The 16,390-nt window shown below is 39.1% G+C and overlaps 1 protein-coding gene across 1 annotated transcript in view; it reads left to right on the forward strand.

The window, feature by feature from the left end:
- Positions 1–9,241, forward strand: part of ZNF704 (zinc finger protein 704) — a 128,227-nt gene extending 118,986 nt beyond the window's left edge. The window contains exon 7 of the mRNA XM_027688391.1: positions 9,036–9,241. Coding sequence (XP_027544192.1) covers positions 9,036–9,134 — 99 coding nt within the window. The 3' untranslated portion in view covers positions 9,135–9,241. The remainder of the gene's footprint in view (positions 1–9,035) is intronic.
- Positions 9,242–16,390: the final 7,149 nt, after the last annotated feature.

The following is a 16,390-nucleotide window of genomic DNA, read 5'->3' on the forward strand; positions in this document are numbered from 1 at the left end:
GCTCTCCATCCAGATTTAGTGATGGCCACAAGCCTTTGTCACTGTTCATACATCTTTATAACAACACAATTAGGAAGAGAAAAGCATTACAGATAGCAATATTTCAGTTTATTTTGCTTTTTATGGTACTATAGCTAAAACTTGGAGAGAAAGGTACACTAGTAAGGTTTAAGCTTTGCTCCAATAATTAAAAATCATTGTGAAACATCAAGAGAGAGCGAGCCCTGGCTTTTCTTTTACAGGCGCTTGACAGGGCATAAATAAAGCATGAGAGAAATAAAGAAAGTAAGATTCTACCAGCCTCCAAAGCACCTTAAGGTTCATTTCGTTGTCAAAAGTATTTTTTCCAGTGAAGGAAAACTGCTTGCATAAAGTAAGATGCAAAGCAATCAATATTGGCAGCATTCAGTTTGCCTATGTCTGACCCATTTTGTTTCATTTTACTGTATCACAATTTCTCAGGGTGCTAGCAGCTGTATACAGGATAAGTTAGGTTAGATTGGTAATGAACATGCCCTTAGAAATTGTTGTGGGGAGTCAAATGCATCATGATCAAAGATGCACTGGAGAGCTAAGCAATTTTAATAAACAAAGTATGAGGTTGGGGTAATCTGCATCTTTGTGAAAGGGACTGACTGTTGCAGTATGGACTGTTCAGCAACAGTATTCACATCCCAAAGAAACACAACTCAAAACTGAGGAACTTGTCATATCAGCCAACTCAGCCATTTTTATAACTGGGATATATCTGTTGGTTTCAATATATTTTAGTTTTACATTAATTTCTCCATTTAATTTACTCAATGTTAGAAGGAAATACCCAGCAAAAAGATGTTTTGAATAGACTTCTGTCTGTTCTACTAACTTGTGGTGCCTGATTCTGCAAAACATGTCAGCTAATTGAGACTGAAAGTAGTGTGCAAAGAACTCTTCACCATCAGTCCCCCAAAAAATGCAAAAAGTTTTAAGCAAGTTAGTTTGCATATTTTTAAAGGAACCTGGGTCCACTGGGTGGATAATTGGAAATTCAGATATAAAGAACCAAAATTAATCTTCAGACTACAGGTACAAAATTTCCTTGACTTCCAAGTGCAACTGAGAGTCAAACTAAATATCCTAGATTTAAGCCCGTTCTATGGGCTTGTATTCTGACTGCTTTTTACTATGAATCTGCTTGTTTGCCTTCATTCATCATCAGATATGACCATGTCTGTCATGAGATATCCATATATCGTGTACAATATCTACTAGGATCTACAGGACCCAAAAGAAAGACCCCTGGATGTGTTCAACTAACATCTGTTTTCCCTATGAAGTCCTAGGATTTATTTTCTGGCAATGGAACAGAAATGAAACTTGGGAAGAAATCTGAATCCCAGTAACCAACAGTTTTAGTTCTCAGTCCAGAGATCCTGCTTTCCACAGTCTTGGCTGAGTCAGTGGGACTGGCTTAGGTGCTCTCCTGCCTTTAGAAGATGAAAGCTGTAATAACAACTTCAATTTGAAAAGGAATGAAGAGCAAAAACTTATATATATATTTACAATTGTACTTTGGTATTCTAGGACTGTGCTGTTACATACCATGGTTTCTAGAAGAAATGCATGAGACTGTGCATGTTTAAGCTTCTTTATTAGGCATTTTATGAGCAGGTATGACAGACTTGACAAGAAATTAATGGGTAAATATAATTTTACAGCCACACGTACTTTTACAGTTTTCTGAAAGTTAAAGTTTGTACATACTTGCTTTAATTTCCTAATTATAAAACAATTCATAATGCCAACCAGCTATCAGTTGACATCATCTGTGTATGTCAGCACCAGTTTGTTTTGCTGAGCTTTTGCTTAATTCCTGACTTCTTTAAATTATTATACTCTATGGATCTATCAAAGGCAAATAATACAGCTTCTCCCACAATAACATACTCTATTTTCTGCACATCACAGTGTTAAGAATCTAATCATAAGCAGCTGCCACTTCTAAAGAAATTCTGATCTAAAGAATTGAATTCCCGTCTGAGGATTTTCTTGGCAGATGTAGCATTACCTGACTTTCTGTGTCACTGTTCGCCACAGCTAACTCATGCACGTGTGAGAGTTGCTATACCACACTGTTCTGTGAAACGAAGAATGAAGGATAGGTAAGTCTTACTCTTTGGCCCCAGTAGCTAACAAAAACCGGGAGTCTTCTGGATTAGTGAAGACAAGAGTCGAATGGTTTTTCATGTGTCCCTGTATACCCCTGTATACTTAACAAACCCCGCTTCTCTCAGCAGAGAACAGGAAGAAGCATCACTGTACATACCAGCACTTAGCTGGCAACAAATCTTTTCCAGGCCTTTCTCAAGGTCACACATCCAATATTGCTCTGCGTCTTCACTTGGGCTCTCTTTTAGCTCCTCTGCTCTTTTGCCTCTTGAACCTTCAGAAAGCAACAGAGGCATCAAATGAAATTTTTACCTGACCAAATACAAGGTGAGCTTTAGCCCCAAATCAAGACACCTGAATCCAGGTCTAAATAAGCACAATGGAGTCTACAGAGTGATTCTGCTTAAGCTAAAAGAGACTCTGAACAGCTCATACGCTAAAAGGCTCGTTAGTGTACATCTGAGCTGAGCTTCCAATGCAGTCCATGTAGTGACTAGCTTTCACTGACTCTAATGGACACACACCTCAGATGTGTAAATGCCTGCACTGGTTTCTTGCCATAAAACCAAATTTCATCCCATGGAATCAATTCAGTATTTCAGTTCTTCCAACACCTATATGGGACTGGCAGATACCATGCAGGAGCTGTAAGTCACCCACACACTTTCTGACCAGCAGCTGAAGGCCAAGTGAGATACCCTGAAAGATCTGAAATGGGGCAGCTGGATCAAGCCCTAGCTCCCTTCATGTGAAAGGGGTTTCTTTTATATTAAGAAAGCATAAGCACCACTTGGGTTAAGTTCATCTTATTCTAAAGCAGATGTGTGAAAGGGATGAGGTGAACATAGACAACCAAGGTGAGATGCAATCCAGTGCTGACATAAAGCTTGCACATGCCTTTGTTTGGGTGGAAAAGTGTGTCTGTGTTAAGGGTAGATTGCAAACCTTTCTCACACATCATTGTAAATTAAGACTAGCAGCCACATTCCCCTGTTCTAACTAAATGTAACTCAGTCTTCCCAGCTCATGCGATTAGATTCTTTTCCCTTCAGTTAAAAAACATCGCCTGCATGTTTCTCTCTGTTCACTTTACTGAAGTTATTGTTTGCTAAAAAGCCTGGCTTCTTTCCAGAAGGAAGAAGCTTTGATGCCTCTCCTGACAGCACAACTCAGAGAAACACATGGAATTTTTATTCTTCGCTTCCATCTTAGCAGCAGCAGTCAGAAATAAATCATGTCCAGCTAAGACTTGGAAAGAATGACAGCAACACAAAGGTTTTAGAGACAGAAAAATCAAACCATGTGAAAATGTCTGTCAATTCTGTCAAGGGTTTAAACACCACTCTGGAGACTGTGCTTACCTGGGGCAGTCATAAAGGCATTTTGTTTATCAGAAGATCGGGGGTTTTTTAAGAATCTGAATGTGTATATTAAGTAAGACAATTAAATACAGAAAAGTAAAACTATTTGAACTATTTGTGTTTCCAAAGAAGGGCAACGAAGCTGGTGAAGTTTGATGAGGAGCAGCTGGGGGAGCTTGGGTTGTTTAGCCTGAAGAAGAGGAGGCCCAGGGGGGACCTTATCACTCTCTACCTTATCCCTCTCTACCACTACGTAAAAGGAGGTTGTAGACATTTGGGGGTTGGTCTGTTCTCCCAAGTAACAAATGACAGGATGAGAGGAAATGGCCTCAAGTTATGCCAGGGTATGTTTAGCTTAAATATTAGGAAAAATGTATTTTCTGAAAGGGTGGTGAGGCATTGGAGCGGGCTGCCCAGGGAAGTGGTGGAATTGCCATCACTGAAAGTGTTCAAAAAGAGTGTGGATGTGGCACTTGAGGATAGGATTTAGTGGTGAACACGGTGGTGCTGCATTAACAGTCAGACTTGATGATCATAGAGGCCTTTCCCAACCTTAACAAGTCTATGATTGAACCATAGTATGGTATCACAAGACAAGAGTGGAGATGTTCTTCAAATCAAAGAACAACCATTTTAAGGAATTAAATTTGCCGATTGTCAAGACTGACTGAAAAGAGTAGTAAACCTGTACATGACCAGACAAACTGTTGTGTTACAAGTCCATTATGACATGAAACAGCTCAAAATCAAGGCTGTTCTTTTGAGAACATTTCTTTGTACCTACTGCTCCTGGCTATTGCTGTTTTACAGTGACAGCCACCTTTCTAAAGTAAACGTGGGAATCACAAAGTTCTATCGGTTCAAAAATTACAATAGCTAAAATGCATTTCCATGAAGGTAAAAAAAAAAAAAAGAAAAATCCAGAGGTGCGTAACTAAACTGAGCCACCAAGACTTAACTGGGCATGCCTTGCTGAAGTAGGCTGGAATGCAGGGGCTATGACAGGTTTTGGTTTCCTAAAAAAACCCAGACCACTATTCCCTGAAAATGTATCAGCAGAAGGGCCCTCACCAGCAGCCACAGTCAAATATGGCATTGAAATTAAACTCCTCTACTTGCATCAGGTCCATTGCTAAGAAGCAATACTGGTTTTCCTGTTTAATCAGAGTTCAACCTTAGCACAGCATCTTTTGGAGGGCAAAGGCTTTTGATCCTGGTGGGTAACAGACACTTCCATAATTAACTCAACATCTGTTTGCCACTTTCAGTCACACCTAACAGATGGGCTATATCAGCTGGGAAAAAAGAATTAAGTGGAAAGGGCAGCTTATCAGTTCCTTGGCTGAAACACTGTGAGGTATCACAAATGGCTATTAAAAAGAAAGGAAGACAGCTGTAGGGGGGATGTTATCTTTAAACTGCACCCACTGATACTGTGCAGGTAGGAAGTAACTCAGACTTTGTCTGTTTTGAATCCTGCACCCCAAAGCCATCCCTTCCCCCTCCTCTCTCCCAACCTCACTCAGTTGGCAAAAGATGCCAACCTGCTTCCTACAGCAAGTGTTCCACCCTCCAGCAGGGAGGTATGTCTGCTGCCACTTTGCATTATCCCAGCATGATCCCCGTGATCTCTGGAAGGTGCCCCATTTGTTGCCACAAATTTAAAATATGTCCATGAAAGTTGGTCCTTCATCCATGAGACGTGCCCTGCCCAACACAGCTGTGTTCTCAGCAACATGGCCTCAATACTTGTGACTGCTGCTTGTTCAAGAACAGATGTATTGGTCACATAATCTGACCAGGGAATGTTTAGGATTGTATGGAGACAGCGTTGATGGAAGCATTCTAGGAGACGCAGGTGGTGGCGGTAGATGACCCACGATTTGGAACCATATAAAAGAGCAGACAACACAATGGCTCTGTAAACACTGATCTTTGTGCTTTTCTTCAAGTGTTTATTACACCAGACTCTTTTATGGAGTTTTCCAAAAGCACTATATGCCTTTGCCAACCTGTTGTCTATCTCTCCATCAATCTTACCATCCAAGGAGATGAGGCTGCGTAGATAATTAAACTGCTGGACTGATTTGAGCTCTGATTCGCCAATGGTGATATGGGGATGATGGGGGACTTCCTGAGGTGCAGGTTGATAGAAAACTTCTGTCTTCTTTAAGCTGACTTCCAGCCCAAAGAGCTCAACAGCGTCTGCAAAGCAGGATGTTAAACGCTGCAGAGCTACTTCTGTGTGGGCGACAAGGGCGGCGTCATCAGCATAAAGCAGCTCCCGGACAATATGGTTTAAGGTCTTGGTGTGGGCCTTCAGTCGCCTTAGGTTGAAGAGGCTTCCATCAGTATGATATCAAATGTAGATACTGTCCTGATCATCGAGGTCTGCCGTGGCCCTTTGGAGCATCATGCTGAAAAAGACTGTGAATAGGGTAGGAGCGAGAACGCAGCCTTGTTTCACACCATTCTTTATTAGAAAGGGCTCAGAAAGTGCATTGCCATATCTGACTTGGTCGTGCTGATCCTCATGGAGTAAGATGATCATTTTAAGGGATTTGGGGGCCCATCCTAAACATTCCAAAATCTGCCACAGACCTTTTCTGCTCACAATATCAAAAGCCTTGGTGAGATCAACAAAGGTTACATAGAGACCTTTGTTCTTTCTGTTCCCTACACTTTTCTTGCAGTTGTCTGAGAACAAGAATAATTAAATGGCTGCTTTCCAAACTAACCCTCGTTAAGAGCACACACAATTGTACTTTAAGCAACTGGGCACAAGAATAATCAAGTATAGCTTAGTTTCTCACACTACCAGTCATCTTTTTCACTCTCAACATGCTCCATGAACATTAATGATTGCCTGTCAAAATGTAGCTTGTATAAATGTGATGAAGATTTAATCAGACTGAAGAAAGATTACAATCAGTGTTATTGTGAGTACTTAACATGACAGAGACAGTAGAAGGTTTCTGAACAAGTTTTGCACTATATAAATGCACTCCCATGCATTGTTAAATGACAATTTGTCAAAATACCTTAAGTAGTTTGTTATCCTTTCTAGGACCTAACCTTGCAACTCCCAGAATAAGTAGGAAAAAGGCTTGGCTTGAGAAATGGTACATTATCCAAGGGAAAGGATATAAAAGCCATTGGTTACTTGGCTTTTCCTCAAGAGATCTTAAAAAAAAAAAAAAAAAAGAAAAAAGGATTCTAGGCAGGTCCAATCAGGGGCCTAAAGAGCTGCCAAGTTTAGTCAGCTTTAGCTCTGTGCCTGCAATTAATTCTGCAATTGTTTCTGTCCACCTTCCCCAAACTAGTCTGTGATACACAGCAGAGCAGGCACTCAAGCCACTCCAGACAGCTCCTTGTGTGTGCATGACTCATCTGGATGCTGCTTGCACTGCTGGCAGAAGGAAAAAAAAACAAAGCTGCTTTTTCTACCAAAATTATGGTAGCTGGGCACAAGGAAGTATCTTGATTTGGTCCTATGTTCAGTCAGCCCCTTTCTATTGCTGCATGTTAAATATTCCTTAAAATTGCACTAAGTAAGGGTTTCCATTGTGGCAAAATCCATTGCTCAGACAGCCTTCTTCAGCAAGATGCTTAGCAGACTGAGCACCCATAGGCAAACAATTTTATCCCTAATGTTTTCTAGAACATTGTGAGTCCCTGCGAGAGCAGAAACATCACAACACCCCATGAATAGGAATCCACCTGAAAAGCTCTAGGATAGTGGTTGTGAGCTCTTCCTCTCCACCATGTTAGAAATAGGTCACAATAATCACATCCACAACTTAGAGAGAACTAATCCTCCTATCAGCACTGTCACTTCTCCTGCCTTAGGCACTACTTCCAGTAAAGACACTGCTTCAACAGAAGAACAGTTCCAAAAAGGAAGTCAAAGATTTTTAAATTTAAAGATATTTTGTTGGTTTCAGCTTCATTTAAAAAAAAAAAAAATCCAACCGCCTAAGCAACAGCAGGATACTGAAGCAAGGCAAAATAAGTGAGAACACACAAGTTTGCAGGTACTGCTTCATCACCAAGAAGATAAATACTCCTCTCACTCCCAGGCTGTGCAGCATCACAGTGCTAAAGAAGTTGGGTCAGAAAAAACTGCCAGTTGTTATCATGGTTTGTGAATCACTTTTTCAGTAATTTCTTTGGAAGTTAAGAAATTCTGTGCCCTCATTTTGGTCTTCGGTAGAGTTGATGAAAGCAAAAGCAGCACAGCTCTAGGGTAACACCGATTTGTGACCATTTGGGCTATGTCTTTTAGGTCTGTGACCCTTAAAAGCAGCTTTCTAAACAATTGTCCAAACTATGCACGTTTCAAGGAAATTTTCCTTTTAGTTATCTTTAATTTGGTCCTGTGGACAGGGAAGCATTTGTAGTTTGGAGCACAGCAGGAGCACTCCTAAAGTATGTCTTCAAGTTTAATTTTGCCCCAAAGGAATTCAATGAAGTGTTCAGAAAGCTCCATAATATAAACTACAGGTGGGCAAGTGGGGGTGATTAAAAGCTTTGCTTCAGGAGTGACCCTGCATCTAAACTAACTCCGTGACCTGGATGCATTTACTTTGGTTTTGATTGATTGCACTGGAATGAAATGTCTGCACCTTGACTCAGCAAGAACTACAGGACCGTTCAAGTCTTCTGGTCTCTTGTCAGCCCAGAAACAGCACCTGGCAATGCAAAGATGAAGGCTGGATGTCATAGGAGCTGGATGGAGGATCTTCATAGTTTCTCCCAGAACCAGTCTCAGAGGGTCATGTTTTCTTCAGTTGCAGAAGGCACCTGGAAAACTAAGCCTCCTTTGCCTCCTCATCCCTCTGTATCTGTGTCTTTAACAAGCAGACAGGAACCAAAATATTCAATACTAGCAAAAATGCCCAATCTTAGGGTAGGGAGTATTGTGCTGTGGGTTTGTTTTGTTTTTTTTAACTGAGCAATTATTTGCAGTTCTCTTTTGCACAGTGAAAAAAATAGAATCCAAACGTGCAATTTTTCAAATTTAATGAGTTTCCTACAATATGTCAGAACAATACATAATTCGAGTTTATATATTTAGCAAGGAAGCCAAAGAAGTTCAGAAAAGAGACCAAAGAAAATAAGGGGATGAGAAAAAAGGACTAGAAAAAGTGCTTGTAATTGTTTTATAGTTTGCTGGAAACAAAAAAAGGTTGGTCACAAGTATGTGAGAAACTGGGCTGTACAAATTTTCAGAAAATAATTTTCGTTACTCTGAAAAGACAAGTCTGAGTACAGTAACTTCTAAACAAGCTAGACCTGAGTAACAGCAGAGTTGTCCTTTTTATAGCATCTGTACCAACTCTTTCATTATTTGTTTTAAATTGTAACGATGTGACAAGGCTGATTTGTACTTTACTTAGATTTAACAACAGTAGTAGCAAACTAATAAAGCTTAAGAGTAAAGTAGCTTACTAGCACTGGCAGTTTAGCCAGCAAACATGAAAAGGACTTAAATTAGAAATTGCATCCCCGCCCCTTGCTTTTTAGCTGACAACAGCAGAAGATACAGGATACCAACAAATCAGTCACATCATTCACTGGCCATTAAAATCTACAAGAAGTAAGAGCAGTACAGACCTGACATAAAAGTTTGCCAATACAGAGCCTGTCATCCCTAGCACTGACATAAGGTGGCATCTCTATTAAAAGGTAAGTGAGAGCTTGGTATCAAATTTGAAAAGCAGAACATAAACCACTTCTCGTGACAGAGTTTACCAAGTATCTGAAGCCTCAACATCATCATACTCTGCCCCACACTATTTAAGAAAGGGTGCAAGTTAAATAGCAGCAAGCTCAAAAGAATAACTCTCCCTTGGGAGAAAGTGGTGCACTTGCCTTTTGTCCCTCGGAGAGAATGCAACGCACTACAGAGGATGAGCTTCTTGGCAGAGGGCAAACAGAAGGACCTGACCAAGCTTTCAGATAAGCTTTCCGTGTCACAAGGCTGGCTGGCAATGGTTATGCCTCAGCAGCTTGAGCTTTAGCGATACCTTTTCTCCCACTTCACTTGCCCAAAAGACCTGCTGCACTTCTAATACAACTGCCTTCTGTACCATGTTTTATTCATAATGACAGTTGTGCCTGAAGGCACACCCCTCAGCATCGAACCACCAGAGACTACTTCTAGGCAAAGTTGGGATTACATTAAGTGCATTAATAAGATATTGCTCTAGCCATCCTGAACACAGAGAGATCAAATGTTCAAGAACAATGTTTATTTCTGCACCTGAAAAACACCATGTCCTTTTTTTTCTCTAAAGGATTTATGTAGAGTATAAAAAATACCAAGTTTCAAACTGTGCGCTTAACAAATAAAGCTAAACATGATATGATGATTTTGATGTTTGATTTGGTACAGGAAAAGCAGCTGAGAGGTGGAGAACAGCTGCATTTCAAAGGGAAATTCCAATCTAGAGCCCTGGAAGGAACAAAGAGACACAAACTGAGCTCCAGCTTGCTTATCTAAGAACTGCAACATGAAAAATAAAGCCCTTGTTGCATGTGAAAAGATACTGTGCATTTTATCTTTTATGTATCAATTGCATTTAACACTGACTACACACAGGGTGTCAAATACCGGATTCTCAAATGAGAATCACTTGAAAGCACCATTAAAAAAAAATTACTTAAATTTTAAGTTGGGAATTTAAGTCTCTTTAAAACCAAAATCTGACCTTCACGTGGCAATAACAGGTAGCAGACTTAATTCTCCAATGTACTAAGCTTTTATACATGTTAAAAGGGATGCAGTGTAAGCTCAGACTTGGAATCATCTAAGTGCCCTAGCACAAAAGTTCACATTCCAACAGGGCTGACTCAGTCCTTCCGCCTTCCAAAGTACATAAATCTAATTCCATGCAGTTTTACTGTGAAAGAAACTCTTAAAAGCAGGGATACTCCTCCCTGCTGTGTCAAAGCTGAGGATTCCCTCTCCTATGATCCTTTCAGTTGTTCCCTGCCATTCTTTACAAGAGAACCGGCCGTCAGGCTCTACATCAGATCCAGCAGTCAGATGGTTTCTTGTTATTAAACACGTTTCTTTGAGAGCCCAATATCAACTTATAGAAATACAGGTTACCTGGTGCAGTAATTTGCAGTTAGTGCAATATAGCTCCAAATGCTGGTGACAAACCCCTAACTGCATTTTAAGATACTTAACCTAAAACATTGTAGAATAGTGTCATCAAATCCAAAATTAAAAGTTACTGTTAATTTTCTTACAAATAAGTTTTCTAGCATGCTATCAATCTTCAGGATACATCAAATTTGCAGACAATTTACAGGCAGAATTGTTTAGCCAATGTCCATGATGCAGTATGTATAAGTATGTATTGCAACTGTTCTACATTCAGCAGGAGGTGTGGGGAAAGCCAATCATCTTCGTTAACATCGGTAAAAGCAAGGCAGCATCACCAAAAACCCACAAAGATACTTATGTTAAATGATTTCATTATTCTTTTGGCTTAGTTTAATTCTTATGATCGCATTGAGAAAATTCAAGTGGTTTTTGCCATTATCAGCTAACACTGAGCTGACCCAGATCTCTCTAACTCCACTAATGTTCTTCCTACAGAAACTCCTTTCCCGAGTTTTTACATCTCCAGTAAGGAAGGAAATCCATGGATCTAGATAGACAATCACTTCAGAGCCAGCTAACAGAAGTGCAGAAAAGATAATTATGCACTCAATTGACACATTCCAGCCCATAAAGAGAAAAAGGAGTATCTGGTGCAAGATAAACAGGTAGAAGTGTTTCTTAGGGAAGAGTTGTTTGAGATTTTATCCTGTGACGATAAAGAAGTGAGTCATCATCCATCACGATGAATAAACTCTAAAGTTAAATCATTTGATGTGGTAACTTGAAACCACATTCAGTTTTAGATTCTTTTCTAAACCTACATCAAAGAGGATGAACTTCCAATAATTCTCATTAAAGACTACAGATTTACACAGCCACTCCAGTACTTTGGGTCTTAAGTAGCATTTTTTCCTCAGTGCTTCAGAAGAGCTTTATGAAGTATCTCAGAAAAAAGACAACAATCTATCTGGGGAAATGATACACAGAGGGCAAAATAACCTCCCTGACATTACCCAGCAGGCCACTGCACAAGTGGACAACAAAACAGTTTTAAAAAGCCCTGTCAAAGGCTGCCTCAGACACACCACTTGAATAGCTGCTGTTATTAAAGCAGGGCAAAGAGTGACAACTGCAGTTAAGACCTGTGTAGCATTATAATAAGATCACATTTTTATTAATTTAAATGGTGTATAAGCAGTAAAACTACAAGTTCAGACGGACTAGTGGCCTCTTCATACTATTGTGCAGGTTTCAAAACTGAAATGCTTCAGAGCAAGGTGTAAGAAACTCCAAGGGAAAAGTCTGCTTCCAGTATGAAAACACCTATGCCTTTTTCGCAGACTAACAGGTTTTTTTAAGCCCTATGAGTGGACAGTGGTCACCATGCCCCTTTCCATACCTTCCAGACAAAAAACACCATTCAAGGAGGAATCCGGGGTAGAATAAGAATGTTCAACAGAAAGTTATTGACAACTTCTTTGTGAACATTATATATTCATATCTTACTGTTTCTAGAAAGCTAGTAGATCCTCTAAAGTTGCAAGTTATGTCAGAGGTATGACAATAAAGATTAGAGAGATAACAAAACCAATAGTTTTGAAAAAATATGATTAAAAATGTCAGTGGTAATTTTTGCAAACTTAGCCAGAATGACATAATATATCCCATGCAGTTTATAAACATCTTGGCATCAAGTCTCAGTAAGGTTTAAAAACACCTTCCTGAATTCCAGTTACTCAGAGGTTAAATATAAACCTTCCCACTCTCCTCCTTTCCAATTACCTCAATTTCTGACAAAGACGACAAAAATGCATAGACATATTAATATTATATCCTATGACCTCAGTAGTGTGGATTTTCAGGTGGATGCAAGGATAACTTGCAGAAAGATGGCATGAGAATACCTGAAGAGCACAAATCAGCATTCCTTAAGAAAAACGGTTACTTAAAGTAAAAGGATCTTTCAATTAAAGCAGTGCTTTAGAAATTTACTTCCTCTGTTTCAGCAAGGAGAAAACAAGGAAAACATTCCTGGGTAAGATCTATTTTGTGACACTTCTTCACTGATAACATTTTGCAATTTATATCCAGGAAGGGTAACTTACGGCTAGTTTGAACAAGATGTAACCTATGCATACAGTATATGAGGAGAATGCAGCACACAGACTGATAAAAGCAATCCTTCCAAGCTAGAGGCATCTTAAGTTACTAGGAGTAGTATGCAGTTACCACTTCTTGTCAAGCTGACAAGTACTGGCATTCAGTATCAATAAATTCTTTGAAGGAACTGGACTAGTACTATGCCTCTACTGTAAGAATTTTGGAAATAAATGAAGTGGTATTATCACTTATATAAAAAAACCCTCTTCATTTGATCTGAAAATAATTTGGGCTATTTCTCAGCATAAATTTGATATCTCAGCATCATCCTGGAGGCATTTCCAAATGAAAGGGCTAGAAAGAGGATGACTATTTCAAAATTTGATGTTAGGTCTATCCTTTAAAGGTCAGCATTTCAAGAGTTAAGGGTTTTACAGCATCACCAACTCAGCCATGCTGCAAAGATAAGCATTTTTTCCTGGTCCTTGATGAATACAGCTACACTTCAGGCCCATTAAGAAAGCTTCTAGAGACCCTTTCCTGCAGCGCTGCCTTTTTTCACAACCCTCCTACAAACTTTACAGTTTCTTCTGCAGCTGCTTGCTGTCCCAATGTCAATTCTTATCTAATTAGACTGAATTTGCTGGATTTTAACAAACATATTTCTTCTCCTGTTGCTCCTTTCTAGCTACAAAGTTGACGCTGTTCTGTGGAATCTGAAGCTCTTTTCCTAAAATACGTAGACAAAACACAATAGTTTACATACATTTAACAAGACAACATCACATTACTATATCGCACTTAATTAACAAGGTAAAAACATATTCAAGTCTCAAAACAATTCTCCGTGTACCACCATTCAGATAGTTTTTAAAGTAACGCAGTTTGTTCAATGGCCTAGAAGTTATTTTCTGGGCTCTTCCCAAACCAGAGCTATAGCCCCCCCACAAGACAATTCCATTACACACTGTACCTATGCATCAGATGTGCAGTGTGCAGGGGCACGTAACAGGAAAAGCTGATGTGACAGAGGCCTTTGGTCTTCACTAAACCAGGGCATCCAAGTCAAGATACACAAGCAAACTTGTCTATCCAGGATATCAAACCTGAAGTTTTCTCTGCAGGGCAAAAAGAAAATTCTGAAGTTTTCAAATCCTTGAAAGAACCAACAAAGGGCTGATTATTTTCTAATTGAAGAAATCCACTTGTATATAACCTACCAAAAATAACCCACATTTAGGAAGATAACAGAAGCCAAAGGGTCAATTCAAACACATATCCAGCATTATTCAGTCAAGAAGCTTTTGAGAAACTCAGGTTTAAAGGACTTGTTCCAACTTCTCAGGTTGGTGGAAACAGAGAGAGGGAACAAAACACCAATGGAAAGGCTTTGGGGACACACAGTACTACTGCATTTCTGAGGGGATCCAAAACTTCTGGCATGCACTAGACTGTGGCTGAAGTGCCCCTTCAGTGACCTGCTCAGCTTTGCACTGCAGTTTGTCTAAAATCCAGTTTTAGGTATAAACACCTTATCTGAATTCTAGCTTTTGGAAATGGGTCATCTTAAAGTGATATGCCTTATTATGAGAAAAGTTTAAAATAAAACCTTAAAATAAATTCTATTTTCTATACATTCTATTCTATGTCAGAAGCAGAAGTTTTTTGGAGCAAATGACTGAATGTTGAGACTTAAGCCATCCAAAGAAATCTCACTGCATCTTCTTGTGGAGGGTGAGCAGGCAGGGCACAGAAAAATGGATAAAACTGTTATTTCTTAAATTTATTTGCAGCGTGGTAACTTAAAGAGTGGCGCACACAGTATTAGAAGTCTTGAAATTATGTTTATATACCAAAATGTCAGTGAGAAGTCACTTCTGTCTGTCTTCTGAAGTAGCTAATCCAAATTGATCCAGGTAAGAAACATTATGTATAGCTTATTTTAAACATTCACTTCAAACTGCAATAATGTTAAATACAAAGTACTTGATAAGTCAATTTTATTTTCAAGTTTAAGTCATAAAGTCCTTCTAGTGTAGTTTTGCATTTTTTCCCCACATAAAAGTATTTCAAAAACCCCTGGTGAATTATGTATGGAATCTTCATCATCTCAAAGCGTTCTGCTCAGCAACACCCATGCCCCTGGATTCCAAACCTGTATTTTCTTTATTACAGAGGAATTATTTTATTACAGGTTTTTAAAGGATTCTATAGGAAAACCAACTTATTTCCTTTTTATCCATTGTGTCATTATTTAACCTTTACCATTCTGTTCAGTAATACACAGTAATGTGCTATCAAAATGTATAAAAGGCAAAGGAGCAAATATTTATCGAATAAAAATTGGGTAACAGATCACATAGTGAAGAGGGATGCTAACAGAAGGGTCTACGGTAAAATATCTACAGAAAACTACTCAGTGGTACTACCTCTGCAGAGCCTGAACCACATTCTGGAGGCACTGAACAAACTCACAACTGGGCTTCTTGCATAGCTTCTTCATCAGAACGCTGTCACTAAATAGTGCTAGAGAAAAGCACAGTGAATTGTCCAAAATATTCAAGTAACAAACCAGAAGAATTATAACAACTCAAATCCAAAAGCCTTTTTCTCATCACATTGCACTCCAAATTTTTCTTCTTTTTCCACTTTCTTTTGGCGCAAGTTTTTTGGGCTGCTGGTGGTGTCATTTGTCTTGCTTTCGTTTCTGTTATTAGTTTCCAAAGCCATTTAAATACAACAAAGTAAAAAAGAAACAACAAACAAGGTACAGTACTTGCAAAGTGAATTCTGGATCTGTGTGGAGTCAGCAGACTACATAAATATTTCAGAATAGGTGGGAGACTTGCATTACTAAGTGGCAAGAACAAGGAAAATCAAGTGAAACAAACCTTAAAAGCAAGCAAACAACTGAGATTGGCCTAATTAAAGCAAATCCTATTAAAAGCCTTACCAACTTAAAGCTATGCAAGGAAAGCATCTTCTGCTAACAGCATTACTGCTGTGACCCACAACTAGGAGCATAACTCATGCCAGTGTCCTGGTCCCAAGCTTTTCCTCACTTGATAATGCTTATTCTTGTCAGAAGGAAGAGGGACAACGTAGTGATACCTGAAAACTGCATTTGCAGAAGGATACACATCACAAAAACTAAGTGTACACTATGGGAACCAGTAATTGCAACTCTTACTTCTTAGGATGCATGTTAACAACTAAATACCACTTCTGGTTTTCAAAACTGGTTTCACTTCAGAAAGTTATTTTACTAGAGGATTTGTTTGCAAACAGAACTACAAAAAGTTTCTAAATAAGTGGAAAAAATGCCACTTTTCCTGCAAAATGCATTTGCCATTACAATTGAAAAATGCTTTCTAATATACTGTAGTAACATTGGCATAGGACAAACACATCTTACATTGTGTGTCTTCCTTACATCACACCTACTTTGACCAAGAGTTCTACTTGTGAATCTTAAGTGATTTTACTTAATGATTTGATTTTGTTCTGCATCACAGCGCCTTGCCACAAAGTGCTCTGTATGTTTCTTTCTAAAAGATACCCACCACTACTTAGAGATGAGAAAGCAAACAAAAACCCACAGAAGAAGGGGGAGTCCCAACATCAGAACTTTGTGTTTGTTTAAAAACCTACATGATTCTTTTCA

This window comes from Neopelma chrysocephalum, unplaced genomic scaffold (assembly GCF_003984885.1).
Source record: "Neopelma chrysocephalum unplaced genomic scaffold, ASM398488v2 Primary Assembly neopelma1_22, whole genome shotgun sequence".
Classification (NCBI taxonomy): Eukaryota; Metazoa; Chordata; class Aves; order Passeriformes; family Pipridae; genus Neopelma; species Neopelma chrysocephalum.